The 17,408-nt window shown below is 39.3% G+C and overlaps 1 protein-coding gene across 2 annotated transcripts in view; it reads right to left on the bottom strand.

The window, feature by feature from the left end:
- Nucleotides 1-17,408, bottom strand: part of Pgm2l1 (phosphoglucomutase 2 like 1) — a 63,729-nt gene that overhangs the window by 26,740 nt on the left and 19,581 nt on the right. For both annotated transcript variants that reach the window (XM_004656277.3, XM_045145506.1), the window contains exons 2-4: nucleotides 9,037-9,204; nucleotides 4,601-4,707; nucleotides 3,076-3,160 (exon numbers count right to left, since the gene is read on the bottom strand). In XM_004656277.3, coding sequence (XP_004656334.1) covers nucleotides 3,076-3,160; nucleotides 4,601-4,707; nucleotides 9,037-9,204 — 360 coding nt within the window. The remainder of the gene's footprint in view (nucleotides 1-3,075; nucleotides 3,161-4,600; nucleotides 4,708-9,036; nucleotides 9,205-17,408) is intronic.

Genomic DNA, 17,408 nt, shown 5'->3' with positions numbered 1-17,408 from the left:
ACACCTTCCAAGGCTCAGGGTCTATTGTGGAAGAGGTGGCAGGAAGAATGTAAGAGCCAAAGGAAGGGTAGGACTGCTTACAATGCAATCTTCCAGACACAAAAAAGCCTGGATATCCATGACCTTGCAGTGCCTGACACTACCTACACAAGACCAGCATAACGGGAGGAAAAGATGATGACATCAAAATAAGAGAGAGACTAATCGAGAGAGGGATGGGATATGATGGAGAGTGGATTTGTGAAAGGGAAAGTAGGAAAGGGGACGGAATTATCATTGTTTATTGTCTATAGTTATGGAAATTGTCAATAAAATGTTTAAAATACAGATATTGCAAAGGCCAGGTATGGTGGCTCACGCCTGCAATCTCAGTACTTGGGAAACCAAGGCAGGTCGACTGCCATGAGTTCAAAGCTAGTCTGGTCTACACTGTGAGTTCAGTACAGTCTGTGCTACAGAGTTAAAAACAACACTGTGCTGGAGAGATGGCTTAGCAGTTATGGCACTTGCCTGCAAAGCCTAATGACTCATGTTCAACTCTCCAGATCCCATGTAAGCCAAATGCACAAAATGATACAAGTGTGCAAGGCTGCACATGTGCACAAGGGGCGCACATGTCTGGAGTTCGATTACAATGGCTGGAGGCCCTGGCACACCAATTCTCTCTTTCCATCTCACTCTCACTCTCTTGAATAAAACAATAAAAAAAGGAGGTCAGTTTGTTGGCTTACCTTAAGATAAAAATACTGTAAAAACCATGAAACAGCTGGTCGTGGTGGCTCACGCCTTTAATCCCAGCACTCAGGAGACAGAGGTAGGAGGATTGCTGCGAGTTCAAGGCCACCCTGAGGCTACAGAGTGAATTCCAGGCCAGCCTGGGGCTAGAGTGAGACCCTACCTCAAAAAACCAAAAAAACTGGGTCGTGATTTCGTATGTAGCAGAGCAGCTCCCTCGCTGCGATCTATTGAAAGTCAGCCCTCAACACAAGGGTTTGTAAGAAAACAACAAAAAGACAAAAGAAATAATTAAACAAAAAGAAAAAAAAAGGAAATGAAAACAAAATAAATAAAAATAACAAAAAAAAGGAAAAAAGGGCTGGAGGGGTGGCTTAGCAATTAAGGCATTTGCCTGCAAAGCCAGAGGACCCAAGTTCCATTCCCCAGGACCCATGTTAACCAGATGCACAGGGGGCACACGCATCTGGAGTTCATTTGCAGTGGCTGGAGGCCCTGGCATGCCCATTCTCTCTCTCTCTCTCTCCCTCCCTCCCTCCCTCTTTCTCTGTCAAATAAATAAATTAAAATTAAAAAAAAAAAAAACCAGCTATAGCATTTCTAGGCATATATCCTAAGGACTCATCTAATTTCCTTAGAAGTATGCGCTCAACCATGTTTATTGCTGCTCAATTTATAATAGCTGGGAAATGGAACCAGCCTAGATGTCCCTCAACTGATGATAATGAAGATGTGGCACATTTATACAATGAAGTTCTACTCAGCAGTAAAGAAAAACAAAGTTATGAAATTTGCAGAAAAATGGATGAATCTGGAAAGGATTATACTAAGTGAGGTAACCCAGGCCCAGAAAGCCAAGCGCCACAAGTTCTCCCTCATATGTGGATACTACAGATGATTGGGCTTCTGCCTGAGAAGGAAAAAACTCAGTAGCAGGGGCCAGTAAATTAAAAAGGAGATATAAAGGGAAGAGAAAGGAAGGGAGGAGGGTACTTAATAGGTTGGTATTGTATATATGTAAATAGAATGATTAAGAGGGGGAGGGGATATGATGGAGAATGGAATTTCAAAGGGGAAAGTTGGGGGAGGGTAGGGAGGGTATTACCATGGGATATTTTTTATAATCATAGAAAATGCTAATAAAAATTAAAAAACAAAATTGAGAAAAAAAAAAAAAAAAAGATAAACCAGGCTGGGTGTAGTGGCACACACCTTCAATCCCAGCACTCGGGAGGAGGCAGAGGTAAGAGGATTGCTGTGAGTTTGAGGCCACCCTGAGACTTCCAGGTTAGCCTGGGCCAGAGTGACCCTACCTCAAAAAAACCAAAAAAAGAAAAAGAAACAAAGAAAAAAGATAAATCATTAGGTACCCCTATCAAAAATACTGTGGAGTAGTTAAAAAAGATTATGTCCTACACGACAGGATTGTATGATATAAAATATGGCACAATCCCTCCTATCTAAATATAATGAAAATACATGTTAAAAAAAAACAAAAAATAAATCATGAAACAACTGTATTTTTCCATTGATTTTTACAATCACTTTTAGCTGGCACAGTTGTTTTTATGGCCCTGTGCTACCATTCAATGTAACAATCCCCTGTATTTTCTCATATTTATTATGGCATCTTCCTAATATACAAATATTTATGAATGTGTTTTTAATAGGAATGAGTTTTTTTTTATAATTTTTATTTTTTTATTTTATTTAATTGAGAGCGACAGACATAGAGAGAAAGACAGATAGAGAGAGGGAGTGAGAGAATGGGCGCGCCAGGGCTTCCAGCCTCTGCAAACGAACTCCAGACGCGTGCGCCCCCTTGTGCATCTGGCTAACGTGGGACCTGGGGAAGCGAGCCTCGAACCGGGGTCCTTAGGCTTCACAGGCAAGCGCTTAACCGCTATGCCATCTCTCCAGCCCAGGAATGTGTTTTTAATAGGAACGTGTGTATGTGTTTAATTTTATTGCACTGGGGACCAGGTATATTTGGCTTAGTAGTTCTTGGGCATTTGTTGAGACTTCTTTGGTTACTGTTTATGATAATGTGTATTCTATCATCATTGAATATACAGTTTTCACACATACAATATAGTTCAAACCTGTTAGTGTGTTAAAATTTACCTATAATCACTTCTGTATCCCTGAAAAATTAATTTCTGAAAGAACAGTATTAAGGGTTTCAAAGTGGTTGCTGAATGAAAATAAACTCAAAGCAAAATGGTGTTCCTTCCTTTGGTTCCTCACATATCATGCAAGACAAAGATTTGAAGAAAGCCTACTTGACTTAAAGCTTGTGAAGGACACCAGATGGAATGACTGCTGTCATAACATACTTACTACAAAAGGTGTAGGAACATATCTTGAAAAAAGGTAAACAGGAACGTCTTTAGCCAGTAAGACTGCAGCAGTGAGTTTAGCAAGCCTAAAAAACATTATTATATTAGTCATTAGTCCTTAGTAAATGCCATAATAATTACTTATAATATTTATTATTAAAATAAATATAAATAATAAAAACATCGTAATTAAAAATATAAATATTAAAATTGTTTATAATAATTATTTGAAAAAACAAACCTTACACAGAGCCAATGTTTCATAATAGAATTATTCTGAATATTCTTTGAGGTAAGATCTTGTTCTATAGCCTAAACTAGTCTGAAACTCACAATGTTGCCTAGGTTTGCCTCAAGCTCAAGCATTTCCCTGCCTCAACCTCCCTTTCTAGGCATGTATGAACATGCCCAGCCAATCAATTCTTATAAGCTTCATGCTCTAACTTGAAAGTGTTAAATAATATCTTTAAAAGAGGTTTAGCCTGGGGTAGAACTTAGCAATAGAGCTTAACATGAGAGGTCCTACCTAGGCTCATCCATAGAGCTATACCCACACAAAACAAAAGCAAGAATAAACAACCTCCTTCCAAACCCCCAAAACATGTGGAAACTTAAAAGGAGCTTAAAAATGAACAGAACTAACACTATAATTTTCTGTATTTCTTTTTCATCTTTGGAGGATGATTTTTTTTTAAAATGTTTTATTTATTTATTGAGAGAGAGAAAAAATGGGCATGCCAGGGCCTCTAGCCACTGCAAACGAACTCCAGATGTATGTGCCACCTTGTGCATCTGGCTTACGGGGGACCTGGGGTCCTTTGGCTTTGCAGGCAAATGCCTTAACCACTAAGCCATCTTCTCCAGCCTGGAGGATGACTTTCTTTTAAAACTAAGAAATAAAATCCTCAACAGGAAACAAGATTAGAGGAAAGCGAAATAAAATAAACTCAATATGTACAATTATCCCCAGTAAAAAGTATCCCCATGCCATGATATCCATTTATGAACACACTCTAAAGCAGGATTACATTAAGAGAACACAGGATTCATAATTACTCTTACTTGGTGCTTTTACTAAGAATTTGTTCTAAATGGGACTCTAAGTACTTTAGGATTTTATTCTTAAATACCTACTCATATAAAATTTAATGCTGCCAGGTGTGGTGGCACACACCTTTAATCCCAGCACTCAGAGACCATTTAATATCTCCTACAAGAGGGCTGGAGAGATGGCTTAGCTGTTAAGGCATTTGCCTGCAAAGCCAGAGGATCCAGGTTCTGTTCCCCCAGGACCCACATAAATAAATAAAATTTCGAGCCAGGCGTGGTGGCGCACGCCTTTAATCCCAGCACTCGGGAAGCAGAGGTAGGAGGATTACTGTGAGCCCGAGGCCACCCTGAGACTACAGAGTGAATTCCAGGTCAGCCTGGGCTGCAGTGAAAGCCTACCTCGAAAAACCAATAAATAAATAAATAAAGTATTTTATTTCATTCTAATTGAACCTTTGAAATAATTGACAATGTACCTCTGGCTGCTGCAGCTGCTGGTTACCTGACCGCGAGTATCATACCCAACAACAAACCCTCTCTGCTTGAAGTCTGAGAAGCATCTTTCCAGGTATCTGTACATCCCCTGAAGCAGATAAACACAAAATATTAGTTCCTGATGAATATTTACATTTAAAATTTTTCCACCCCTTGGTTTTTCAGTGCTGTGGATGAACCTAGGGCCTCAGGCCTGCTAGGCAAGAGCTCCAGCACTGAGCTATATACATGCATTTTGTACCATTTGAAAGTCTCTCTCCTTCTCTCTCTCTCTCTCTCCTTTTTTTTTTTTCAAGGTAGGGTTTTGCCCTAGCTCAGGCTGACCTGGAATTCACTATGCAGTCTCAGGGTGGCCTTGAACTAATGGCAATCCTCTAGAGTACTGAGATTAAAAGTGTACGCCACAAAGCCTAGCAAAAGTCTCTTATTTTTACATTTAGTGTGCAGCTTACAGGGAACTTCCTTCTGCTTAATGTGGGAGCCATACCGTTCAATCATTAAATATAATATAACAAACATTTCCTGGATTACCAGACACAATTAGTACTATAGAAATAACAATTTACTAGCCTCAAAATCTAATACAATGCATAAAATATGAGGGGAAAGAAGATGGGAGATGATAGTCAATAAGCTTAAAAAAAATTGACAGAGACCAAAAACGCTGTTTCTGGTTTCAAGGATCTCAAGGATAGAATTTTCACCATCTTAGGTCTTCTCTAAATAATAAGACCAAAGCTAACAAAGATATTTTATCTAGTTATGCCAAGCATTTTAAATCAGTGACACAGTTCTTCACTAGAATGTTTAACATTCACATTTGTAATTCTATTTGTGATTGGTTTTAAAATCTCACAGAAAAATATCTTATTGAGGAGAAAAATTTGCATGAAGGTTAACAAAAAATGGAAGCACTTCACACTGAAAATACATTAATGGTAAACTATTTGTGCTATCTTAGGAATGATTTATTAAATTTAAGTATATATTCCTATCTAAAATAACAGCTCTTATTTTACAGTCTTTTAAGATTATTTTCACAAAAGATAGAAATTTTAATTCTTGTAACAACCCTGAAAAGAAATACAAATACCATTTTGTCTTCCAATTTCTCTCTGAAGAAAGCAGAAGATGGAGTTGGAGAGATGGCTTAGTGGTTAAGGTGCTTGCCTGCGAAGCCTAAGGACCTGGGTTCAACTCCCCAGAACCCATGTAAGCCAGACACACAAGGTGTGATGCATGCATCCAAGGTGGCCCACATGTCTGGAGTTTGACTGCAGTGGCTAGAGGCCCTGGTGTGCCAATTCTCTCTCTCTCTCTTTCACAAAAATAATAAGATTAAGTTCCCTCTAATAACCTGCTGAAGGACATTCATACATTCATTCAACTGAGTTATTTTTGTTTAATGAAGACCCATTTACTGTATGAACACTGCTATGTATGTGGCAGCACTGACGGAGGCCCCAGTGACTGCAGTGCATAGGTCTTTCGAGGACAATTATATTTCCCAAGATACCTCCTGTGAACCCTGAGAGACCTCTGCTGTGAGAATCCACCTACCTCATCGTCACCTTATAACCACAATCTGAAAGAAAGGGTTAGGGCTTAAGAATGAGATGTCATTTGGCTTTGCTTATAACTCTCTAGTTCGTATGTATGTATGTATGTACATATGTATATGTGCATACATTTGTATTATAATAATATATATATGATGTGTAGTCGTGCTGTGTGTAAGAGAAATGGTTATCTTTATTATCAACCTGACTGGATTTAGAATCACCTTGGAAATGGTGAGACACATCTCTGATTATGTATGTGGGGGATTTCCAGAGAATTAACTGAGAGGGAAGACCATCCCAATGGCGAAAGGTCCAGAGAAAGCCAGGTGGGTGCCAGAGTTCCCTTCCTCTGCTTCCTGGGCTGCCCGGAAATGAACTGCTTTATACTTCATCATGCCCTCCCCGACATTATGGACTGACTCTCCTAAAACCACAAGTTAAAATAAATCCTTCCTTGCAGGAGGGTACTTAATAGGTTGGTATTATATATAGGTAAGTAGAAGAATAGATTAATGGGGGTGAAAAGGCACAAAGTGAGGCCAGGGGAAGAGATTGAGTAAAGGAAAGGTGAAGGGTTGGCTAATCAAAATCTAAGAGGATACAAATAAGTCATATGGAATCTTCCGGTTTTGGACAATGGAACACTCAGGAGCTATAGATCATTGTTAGAAATTTTTCAGTACCAGGAATGGGATACCTCTAGTGAGTTCTTGGCCAGGGAGGTCCCTGATGCCCCCAAAACATTATAGGCTATTACCAAGGCCCTTGGTTTCCCACCAGGGATAGTAAGACCCTATTGCTGAAGATTCCACATACTTGGGCTGCAAGGCCACTGAGAAATCCTGCTGGAACTGAGCTGAAAACCTCCTCCCTGTAGACCAGCTGACAGAAAGCTGGAAGAAGCCATTCTACATGCAGTTCAATGGGAGAAAGAGATACCACCAGTGAAGGTACTCAACAGTGGACACTGCAAGCCTTATAATTGGCCAGCCAGGCCAAATGAGCCAACGGGTGCAAAAGTGGCATGTCTATCATGGTGGAAACCAACTGCCCTCCAACTGGACTGGAGGCCCACCCCATGGGAGGGAATACATCCCTGACACTGAAAACTTAAAACAGGGGTAGTCATGAGCCCCAGGGGTATAATATCTGCTGATGCCTGGCTAAATGTATATACTATGCTTATCAAAATGCCCAGTAAGCACTTCTCTTAATATTTATTCCCTTATATTAATGCTACTCTCACTTTGGGTAGAGAATCTTCTCTTTTCAGATGGCAGTGACCTTGGGATGACTCAGAAGGTATCATAGTGCTGGAAAGAAGTGACTGGAGTACTGAGTAACATCTCGATCACACCTTCCAAGGCTCAGGGCCTAATGCAGAAGAGGTAACAGAAAGAATGTAAGAGCCAAAGGAAGGGTAGGACTCCTTACAACATGCTCCCTCCAGACATAAAATGGCCTGGATATCTATGACCTCATAGTGCCTGACACTACCTACACAAGACCAACATAAGAGGAGGAAAAGATCAAGACATCAAAATAAAAGAGAGACTGACTGAGATGGGGAGGGAATATGATAGAGAATGGAATTTCAAAGGGGAAAGTGGGGGGGAGGGGGAAGGTATTACCATGGGATATTTTTTATAATCATGGAAAATATTAATAAAAATTGAGAAAAAAATAAATCCTTCTTTTCTTAAGCTGTTTTTGCCAGATACTTGGTGACAAAGACACAGAAACAACCAATTACACATGCATATCTGTGTATATTTCTGGTTGTAGATGAGGAAGGATCTGGGAAAGGAACAGAAAACAAAGGCAGCATAGATTCCACATATCACACCATCTTGTCATCCCCTGTCCTCCAAGTTCATGCGTTAGGCTTTATTGATATCCCACAGAACAAAGCCAAAGATGGTTTACTGTCTGGCAGTATTGATAAGAACTGGGTTTGTTGAGGTATGTATAGCCCAGGACTATTTTTAGTATATGCTAAATACGTATAGAATAGTTCCTATGAAGTAGAGAGGATGAACCACTGAGAAGAGAAGCAATTTTGTTTCTAATGCAAGTTGCCCCAAAATGGAGAAAAACTGTAATTCTAAATAGATATGATAGGAACCCATGTGTAAATGTTCTGAATATTCTGGTTACTCTGTGAATGGCCACCTGTCCACAGTAAGTAACCAGCCTTTAAGTCTGCATTAATTGAACCTGCTAATCTCTACTTTGTTCAGTTTGACATGCAAAGTAATATTGTACAGTTAATAAAATTAACCAAAATAGTTCTTAGGGAGAAAGTCTGTGACCTTAAAGACCTATAAATGACTTAAGATAAATCTTGAGGTGCTAGGGAGATGGCTCAGGGGTTTAAGGTACTTGCTTGCAAAACCCACTGGCCTGGGTTCAATTCCTCAGCCACCCATGTAAGGCCAGTTGGGCATTCACTTGCAGCAGCAAGAGACTCATACATACACATGCAAATAAAAATTAAATAAATAATTTTTAAAAAGATAAATCTTGGGAAAAACTAAGTGTTAGAATTTGATCTGTTCTTTTTATTTATATGAGAATATTTTCTTGAACTAATTTTTTTTTTTTTCAAGGTAGGGTTTCAGTATAGCTCAGGCTGACCTGGAATTTACTATGCAATCTCAGGGTGGCCTCAAATTCATGGCGATCCTCCTACCTCTGCCTCCCAAGTGCTGGGATTAAAGGCATGCACCACCACACCCAGCTTTGAACTAACATTTTAAAGAATAGTACCACATATATTTATAAAGTAAAATAATAGAGTGAGAAAAAACTATGTATGTTTATACACACACACATATGCATGTTGATAACTTTACCTGCGTTGACTGTATTACTGTGAGGTCATTAATATAGCAAAATCCCGCCCCCATGGCAGATCGAAGTCCCGCAGTCCCAAAAGTCATTCGGCAACAAAGACGGTCTCGCAATTCCTTGTTCATCCCATTCCGTAACAGATTTTCAATCTGCTCTTTTGTTTTGGGATTCTGTTTTTTAAAAAAGGAAGAGTTAAAGATAATTAGGACCATAAAGTTCCGTTATCAAGCTGAGAACACAACAGGTACATGTCACAAAGTTCCATGTTTATTAGACTCCAAAGTGCTATCTATTAGAATTAGTATGTAGGACAAAATAATACCTGCCACTTACTGAGTCCCCAACTGAGCCAGGCTCTATTAAGGGTGATTTACATACCTCTATTTTACTTATTTATTGGTTTTGCAAGGTAGGGTCTTGCTCTAGCCCAGGCTGACCTGCAATTCACTATGTAGTCTCAGGCTGGACCTGAACTCACAGCTATCCTCCTATCTCTACACCCTGAGTGCTGGGATTAAAGGCGTGTGACACCACACCCAAAATATACCATTACTTTTATATAACTTTTAAATTTAAGAGCTATGAATCCAAAATAACCCTCTGAATAAAAACTAACATCAATTTAGAGTCTATATTAAAATTTAAAAGATGTATGGAAGCTATTGGTTAAATGCTATCAAAACATACCTATGAGCTGGAGAGTTGGCTTAGTGGTTAAGGTACTTGCCTACAAAGCCAAAGGACCCAGGTTTGATTCCCCAGGACCCATGTAAGCCAGATGCACAAGATGGAACATGTGTCTGGAGTTTGTTTATAGTGGCTAGAGGCCCTGGCGTGTCCATTTTCTCTCTCAAATAAATAATAATAATAAGGGCTGGAGAGATGGCTTAGCGGTTAAGCGCCTGCCTGTGAAGCCTAAGGACCCCGGTTCAAGGCTTGGTTCCCCAGGTCCCACGTTAGCCAGATGCACAAGGGGGCGCACGCGTCTGGAGATCATTTGCAGAGGCTGGAAGCCCTGGCGCGCCCATTCTCTCTCTCTCTCTCTATCTGTCTTTCTCTCTATGTCTGTCGCTCTCAAATAAGTAAATAAAAAATGAACAAAAAATAAAAATAATAATAATAATAGTAATAATAAATCTTTTAAAAATACCCACTAATTACCTACCTAAACTTCTGCAAATCAAGCTAACAGTTAACTGGGCATAGTGGCACATGGCCAATCTCAGCACTTGTGAGGCAGAGGCAGGAAGAGCAGCAGTTCAGAGGCCACTTTAGTTACCAGTATAGGTGAGGCCAGCCTAGGCTACACGAGATATACTTTCCAAAATCAAACAAATAAAAAAAAACAAAAAACTGACCAAATAAAACTTTACTATTCTTTAAAATCCCAGAAAACCATTCAACTTATCTACAGCCCAAGCTGACCATAAGATGATTTTGGGTATCAAGCACATCATGCTGGATCGTCATTCAAAACCAAAACCTGGCTGGAGAGGCAAGGCATGCCAGCATCCATGTTTCAGGACTCTGTGTTTCATTAGCATGAACTTTAGCTTATTTTCATAAATCTTAAGATATCTATGGCTGAAATGCTGCTTCACAAAACAGTAGAAGATGTTGGGATAGGACACAGTTAACTCACTAGTGTAGCACATGCTTAGCATGTGCAAGACCTTGGGTTTAATCCCCAGCACACACACACACACACACACACACACACACACACACACACAAATCATAAAGACTAGTAGATTTCGAATTGAAATTAAGTTATAGTGGCATTTAAATAATAAAATATTCACTAGGTACTTGTTGGGACAATCATTTGATTAAGAAAATAAAGTAAACATATCTCCTTTCTTCAAGGTCATTATGGATTGCGTCTGTACTATTTACCTTTAGCCTATATAATGATAATAAGTACTCAGAGACACCTAAAAGGTGCTATTAGAATGTATTTGTACTTGTAAGGACATAAAGACATACTGCCAAACTAATAAGAAGATGTGAAATTCTATTACTAAAAACTTTTATTTTTTCTGTTTTGTTTACTTACCTGTTTGAGACAGGGTCTCATGTATCATGTATCTCAGGTTGTCCTGAAATTCATTGTGGAGTCAAAGCAGGCCTTGAACTTCTGATTAACCTGTTTCTACCAACCAGTTGCTGAGATTACAGAATACAGAATGAGCCATGATACAAACTCAGTTGAGGTGGGGATTGAACCTAGGACCTGTATATGGTAGGCAGAGCACTCTACCAAGTTATATCCCCAGTCCTTTAATTAAAATTTTAATCTAAGAGCCGGGTGTGGTGGCACATGCCTTTAATCTCGGCACTTGGAAGGCAGTGGTAGAGGATCGCTGTGAGTTTGAGGCCACCCTGATTCACTCATAGTGAATCCCAGGTCAGCCTGGGCTAGAGTGAGAGCCTACCTCAAAAAACCATAATAATAATAATAATAACCTATTTGACATCTATGGGTGTTAAAATATACATGTGTATAAAATCTAGATTCCAGGGCTGGAAAAATGGCTTAGCAGTTAAGGCACTTGCCTGCAAGGCCTAAGGACCCAGGTCCAATTCCCCAGAACCCATGTAAGCCAGATGCACATGGTGGCACATGTACCTAGAATTCATTTGCAGTAGCTAGAGGCCCTGTTGCACCCATTCTCTCTTTATCTTTCTCTCTCTCCTCTCATTTTCTCATAAATAGAAATAAAATATTTTTTAAAAATCTAGATTCAGAAAGCTACACATTAACAGTTTCATAGTGTACATAAAATATGAATAGCTATTAAGCAAAAAAATCTAAACAAAATACTATTTGTACTACTAACAAACTATTCCAATGCCGAAGATAGTAGATTTGAGAGAAGTAAAAGAGACTTGGGAAAGGTTAACAATTAAAGACAGGTTTGAGAATAGAAAACACAATTAATTTTTCTATATGTACATAGTAGATACGCCATATAGTGAGACTATAAATTGGGATGGTCTTTTTAGAGTAATTTTGTAACAAAGTATGAAAATTTAAATTGCACATGCTTTTTGGATCACTTTTCCACTTCATAAAAATATGTTTTTCAATTTCCGGATTCATGTAAAGCTAGGTGCACAAGGTGGCACAAGTGTCTGGGGTTCATTTGCAGTGGCTAGAGGCCCTGGTGCACCCACTCTCTCTCTCTCTCTCTCTGTCAAATAAATAATTTTTTTAAAAAAATCTTAAAAGCTTTGTAGTCATAAATGTGTTTCCCACATCATGAAATTTGTTGCTAAAGTTAAAAAAATCACTATGATTTTAATAAAATACAAAGAGCTAAAAAACAAATTATTAATATTATTTTTATTTATTTAGTTAGTTAGTTAAGTTTTTGGTTTTTTGAGGTAGGGTCTCATTCTAGCCCAGGCTAACCTGGAATTCACTATGTAGTCTCAGGGTGGCCTCAAACTCATGGCAATCCTCCTGCCTCTGCCTCCCGAGTGCTGAGATTAAAGGTGTGCGCCACCACACCCAGCAAGAACAAATTATTTTTATATACAATTTCCATGTACATATCAGATGTATATGGAAAGCAGAACATTAAATATTTTAATTTATATAAAAAGAGATATGTGTATGTCATTCAGATACAATCACTATATTTTTAAAGGGAACACAAGGGATGGAGACTGAAGTAGAGAGGTAACATTTCACCAGCTATGATAGCACATGTCTTAAAAAATATTTATTTATTTCCTTATTTATTTGCAAGCAGAAAGGTTGGGGAGAACTGCTAGGGCCTCTTGCCACTGCAACTGATGTAGCTGCGTTTACACAGGTATTGAGGGGACCTGAACCCAGGTTGTTAGGTTTTGCAAGTAAGTACCTTTTAACTGCTGATCCAGCTCTCCAGCCCCAAGAACATGCTATTAATCTCAGCAATCTAGAGGCTGAGGTAGGAAAATAACTGTGAGTTTAAGTCCAGCCTGGGCTACAGAGTGAGTTCTGGGTCAGCCTGGATTAAAGTGAAATCTTGCTTCAAAAACAAAAAAAGGTGTGTGTGGGGGGGGCTGAAGAGAAGGCTTACCAGTTATTGCCTGTGAAGCCTAATGACCCAGGTTCAGCTCTCCAGATCCTACATAAGCCAGGTGCACAAGGTGAAACATGCACATGCATGTGTACTAGGTGACACATGTGTCTGGAGTTCGAAAGAAAGAAAGGATGAGGGCTGGAGAGATGGCTTAGCCTAAGGACCCTGGTGCAAGGCTTGATTCCCCAGGTCTCACGTTAGGCAGATGCACAATGGGGCACATGTGTCTGGTGTTTGTTTGCACTGGCTGGAAGCCCTGGCGTGTCCATTCTCTTTCTCTCTCCCTCTGCCTCTTTCTCTCTCTGTCACTCTCAAATAAATAAAGAAAAAAAAATTTTAAAAAAAGAAAGGATGAGAGAAAGAAAAACAGATGTTTTTTCTAATATTGCAGTACCATAAGGCTCCAAAAAAACCAAACCAAAACAAAAAAAAACAGGCAGGCGTGGTGGCGCACGCCTTTCATCCCAGCACTCGGGAGGCAGAGGTAAGAGGATTGCCATGAGTTCAAGGCCACCCTGAGATGACAGGGTGAATTCCAGGTCAGCCTGGATCAGAGTGAGACCCTACCTTGAAAAACTAAAAAAAAAAAAAGGACAGTTTTTGTTTGTTTGTTTTCACTCTAGCCCAGGCTGACTTGGAATTCACTCCGTAGTCTCAGGGTGGCTTTGAACTCATGGTGATCCTCCTACCTCTGCCTCTCAAGTGCTGGGATTAAAGGCGTGTGCCACCACCCCGCTTGGTCAGATTTTCTTAAAAGATGTTTTTGTTTTTTTTTTTAAAGCAAGTTCAATTTCTTACAAACTTTCATAGATATGAAGCTACACACCAATCAAAATCACATCAACTTTGCCTGTCATTAAAGGAATGTGTCAACATTCTCGTATGTATAATGGATCCTTTTGGACTTGCCCAAGCTTTTCTGCACCTATTGTGTTCATAACTAGGGACTTTTGTATTATTTGTGTGTAACAAATGTAAGTGTATATAAAAGTAACCATGGGGCTGGGGCAATGGCTCAGTGGTGAGGACGCTGCCTGAGTAAGCATGAGCATCAGAGTTTGCGCCCTGGCTCCTCCACAAATCACTGGGCAGTCGTCACTCAAACCTGTAACCCCAACACTGAAGGGGATAGGGACAGAAGGACAACTGGGCTCACTGGTCAACCAGGCTAACCAAAACCGGAAATTGGGCTGGAGGGATGGCTTAACAGTTAAGGTGTTTGTCTGCAAAGCCAAAGGACACAAGTTCGATTCCCTAGGACCCACATAAGCCAGATGCACAAGGGGGCACACGTGTCTAGAGTTTGTTTGCAGTGGCTGAAGCCCTGGCGTGCCCATTCTCTCACTCTTTCTCTCTCTCCCTGTCTCTCTTTTTCTGTCAAATAAATAAATAAAATGTATTTTAGCACGCACACACATGCACAACCAAGTTTGCCAATGAGTTTACTTTTAACTCTTTTCCCCATACCTGTGATAGTTAATTTTTATGGTCACTTGATTGAACTTAGAATCGCTATGGGAACACACCTCTGTTTCTAAAAAGATGTTTTAATGATTAAAGGTGCTTGCCTGCAAAGCCCGCTTGCCCAGGTCTGGTTCCCCTGTACCCACATAAAACCTGGTGCACTAAATGGCACATGCATTTGTAATTTGTTTGCAGTGGCAAGAGGCTCTGACATACCCATGATCTCCCTTTCTCAAATGAGTAAGTCAAAATATCACTTTAAAAAGTCCAATGCCCCCCACCCAACAAAAAAGGTTGAAGTGAGGAGGGAAGACCCACCCTGAGTGTAAGCAATACATTAGGGTCCTACTTCTGCTGCCATGCCCTCCTTACCGTAATGGCTGCCAGCCAAAATAATCTCTTCGTTCCCTAACTTGTTTTTTGTGAGGTATTTGGTCACAGCAAAAGAAAAGTAATTAACACACTCTTTATTTTATAATACTAACATTCTTGTAATTCTTACACAATTTGAATCTACTTATTAATATTATACAACTATACCTAACAACTTAAAAACAATCTAAACCATAAATTGTATTATTTAGAAGATTAAAACAGGTCTAAGAGACTATAATATATAAACAATCCCAAATTCAAATACTGCTATTCATCCAAAAGAGAGCCAATGCACAAAATACCTCTTTAGTAACTCAATATACCTAAAATTACAAACCTGTAAATAATATATATACTTTTTTTTTTTTTTTTTTTTTGAGGTAGGGTCTCACTCTAGCTCAGGCTGACCTGGAATTCACTATGCAGTCTCAGGATGACCTTGAACTCATGGTGATCCTCCAACCTCTGCCTTCTGAATGCTGGGATTAAAGGCGTGCGCCACCACGCCTGGAGTAAATAATATTTTTATATATGACTGCCAGAGATCTGGGGTTAGCCAAATGCCAGTTTAATAAAACTACAGGGAAAGAAATTTAAACTTTATGTCTCAAGAAAAGTTAAAGTAGGAGAGTAGAATCTGAAAATGCGTAGGGTGACATTTGCTTCTGAAGGTCAGCCAGCCTGGAGATCCATTTCCAGAGTCCTGGAGCACAGCATGCTTTCCAAATCAGATTCTTCCTTATGGAGTTCAAAAGATAGTCATGCTAAACCAGTGTTTGCCCATTTAAGGATTTTTTGTAATTCTAAATTAAATTTTCCTATCTTAAAAAATTCATCCAAATTAGCAATAACTTAGTTGGCTTAGAATAAAAAAAATTCAATGACAATACTTGCCATACAAAACAAAACTTATTTAAATAATAAAATAAAATAAAATAAAAATCCAAGAAATGAAGATACAAAGTAACCCAAGAGCAGAAATTAAGTTTTGAAATGTAGCATATTATTACCATTTAAGTATATAATATTGGATAGGCCAAAACTAGTGTTAAAAGATAAAAATAAAAATGTTAATAGTAAGTCAGGTGTGGTGGTGCACGCCTTTAATTCCAGCACTTGGGAGGCAGAGGTAGGTGGATCGCAGTGAGTTTGAGGCCACCCTGAGACTACATAGAGAATTCTAGGTCAGCCTGGACCAAAAAAAAAAAAAGTTAACTGATATATTTTAAAGTTTAAGCCTCACTAGAGATACAGCTCAGTGGTAGGCATTTGCACTGGGCCGCAAGTTGATCCCTAGCACTGTAAACAGAAAAACAAATAAATAAAAACAATTTGAGTTTGAGCTGGGTATTGGGACTCATGCCTGCAGTCCCACTATTCCTGACATACATGCAGGAAGATCAGGAGTTCAAAGTCATCCTCAGCAACATAGCAAGTTCCAGGCCAGACTGGGGTATTTGAGACTCTGTGTCAAAAACAAAATGGGGCTGAAGGGAGCGCTCAGTGGGTAAGAAAGCTTGCCTCCATGAGTGTGAGGGCCTGAGAGGGCCTGATTCACTCTGAGTTTGATCCCCCAGCACCCACGTAAACAGCTAGGCACGGCCACACACACCTATAACCCCAGTACTGTGGGGAACAGAGACTGGAGAATCACTAGGACCTGCTGGTCAACCAGTCTGACCAAAAAATCAACAGTTATAGGCTCAATGAAAGACTCTGTCTCAAGAAAACACCACTGAGAAAGCAGTATCAAAGAATATCCAACATTCTCCTCTGGCCTCTACATAAGCACACACTACCTATACCATACCAACATGCCACACTCACACACACACACAAACACACACACACACACACACACACACAATCTAGCATCCCTAGACAGTCTTTAAAAATCTATTTTTTCTAATAAAGCGTACAGATTTAACTAAATTTTTTCTGGTCAACAACACAAACTTGTTGCTGTTAAGATTAAACAAAAAAATAATTTCAAATGAAAAATATTTCATATGTGCATAGTCAAATATTCATTGTCTTTCTTAGATATTCTGACATATCCTAATCATTTCTTTTTTAAAAATATTTTTATTTGTTTGTAAGCAGAGAGAAAGACAGAAAAAATAGGTGCACCAGGACCTAAAGCTCCTGCAAATAAACTACAGATGCATATGCAGATCCACTCTGTGCATCTAGCTTTATGTGGGTAGTGAGGATCTGAGCCTGGGTTGTTAGGCTTTATAGGCAAGCGCCTTAAGTGCTGAACCATCTCTTCAGCTCCCACACTCTTATTTCTAATACTAAAATAAATAAAAAAGAGAAAGGCCAATGACTCAGTAAGAAAATTAGCAAGATGTTAAGACAATTCATATAAAGCAATTACTCAGTCTCATTTATAAGAAAAATAGAAATTAAAACTAGAGGCAGTCTTTGTTCTTCAAACTGACAGAGACAAATATGTAAAA

The sequence above is a fragment of the Jaculus jaculus genome, chromosome 3 (assembly GCF_020740685.1).
Source record: "Jaculus jaculus isolate mJacJac1 chromosome 3, mJacJac1.mat.Y.cur, whole genome shotgun sequence".
Taxonomy (NCBI): domain Eukaryota; kingdom Metazoa; phylum Chordata; class Mammalia; order Rodentia; family Dipodidae; genus Jaculus; species Jaculus jaculus.
This window is presented reverse-complemented; position numbering and strand designations above follow the sequence as displayed.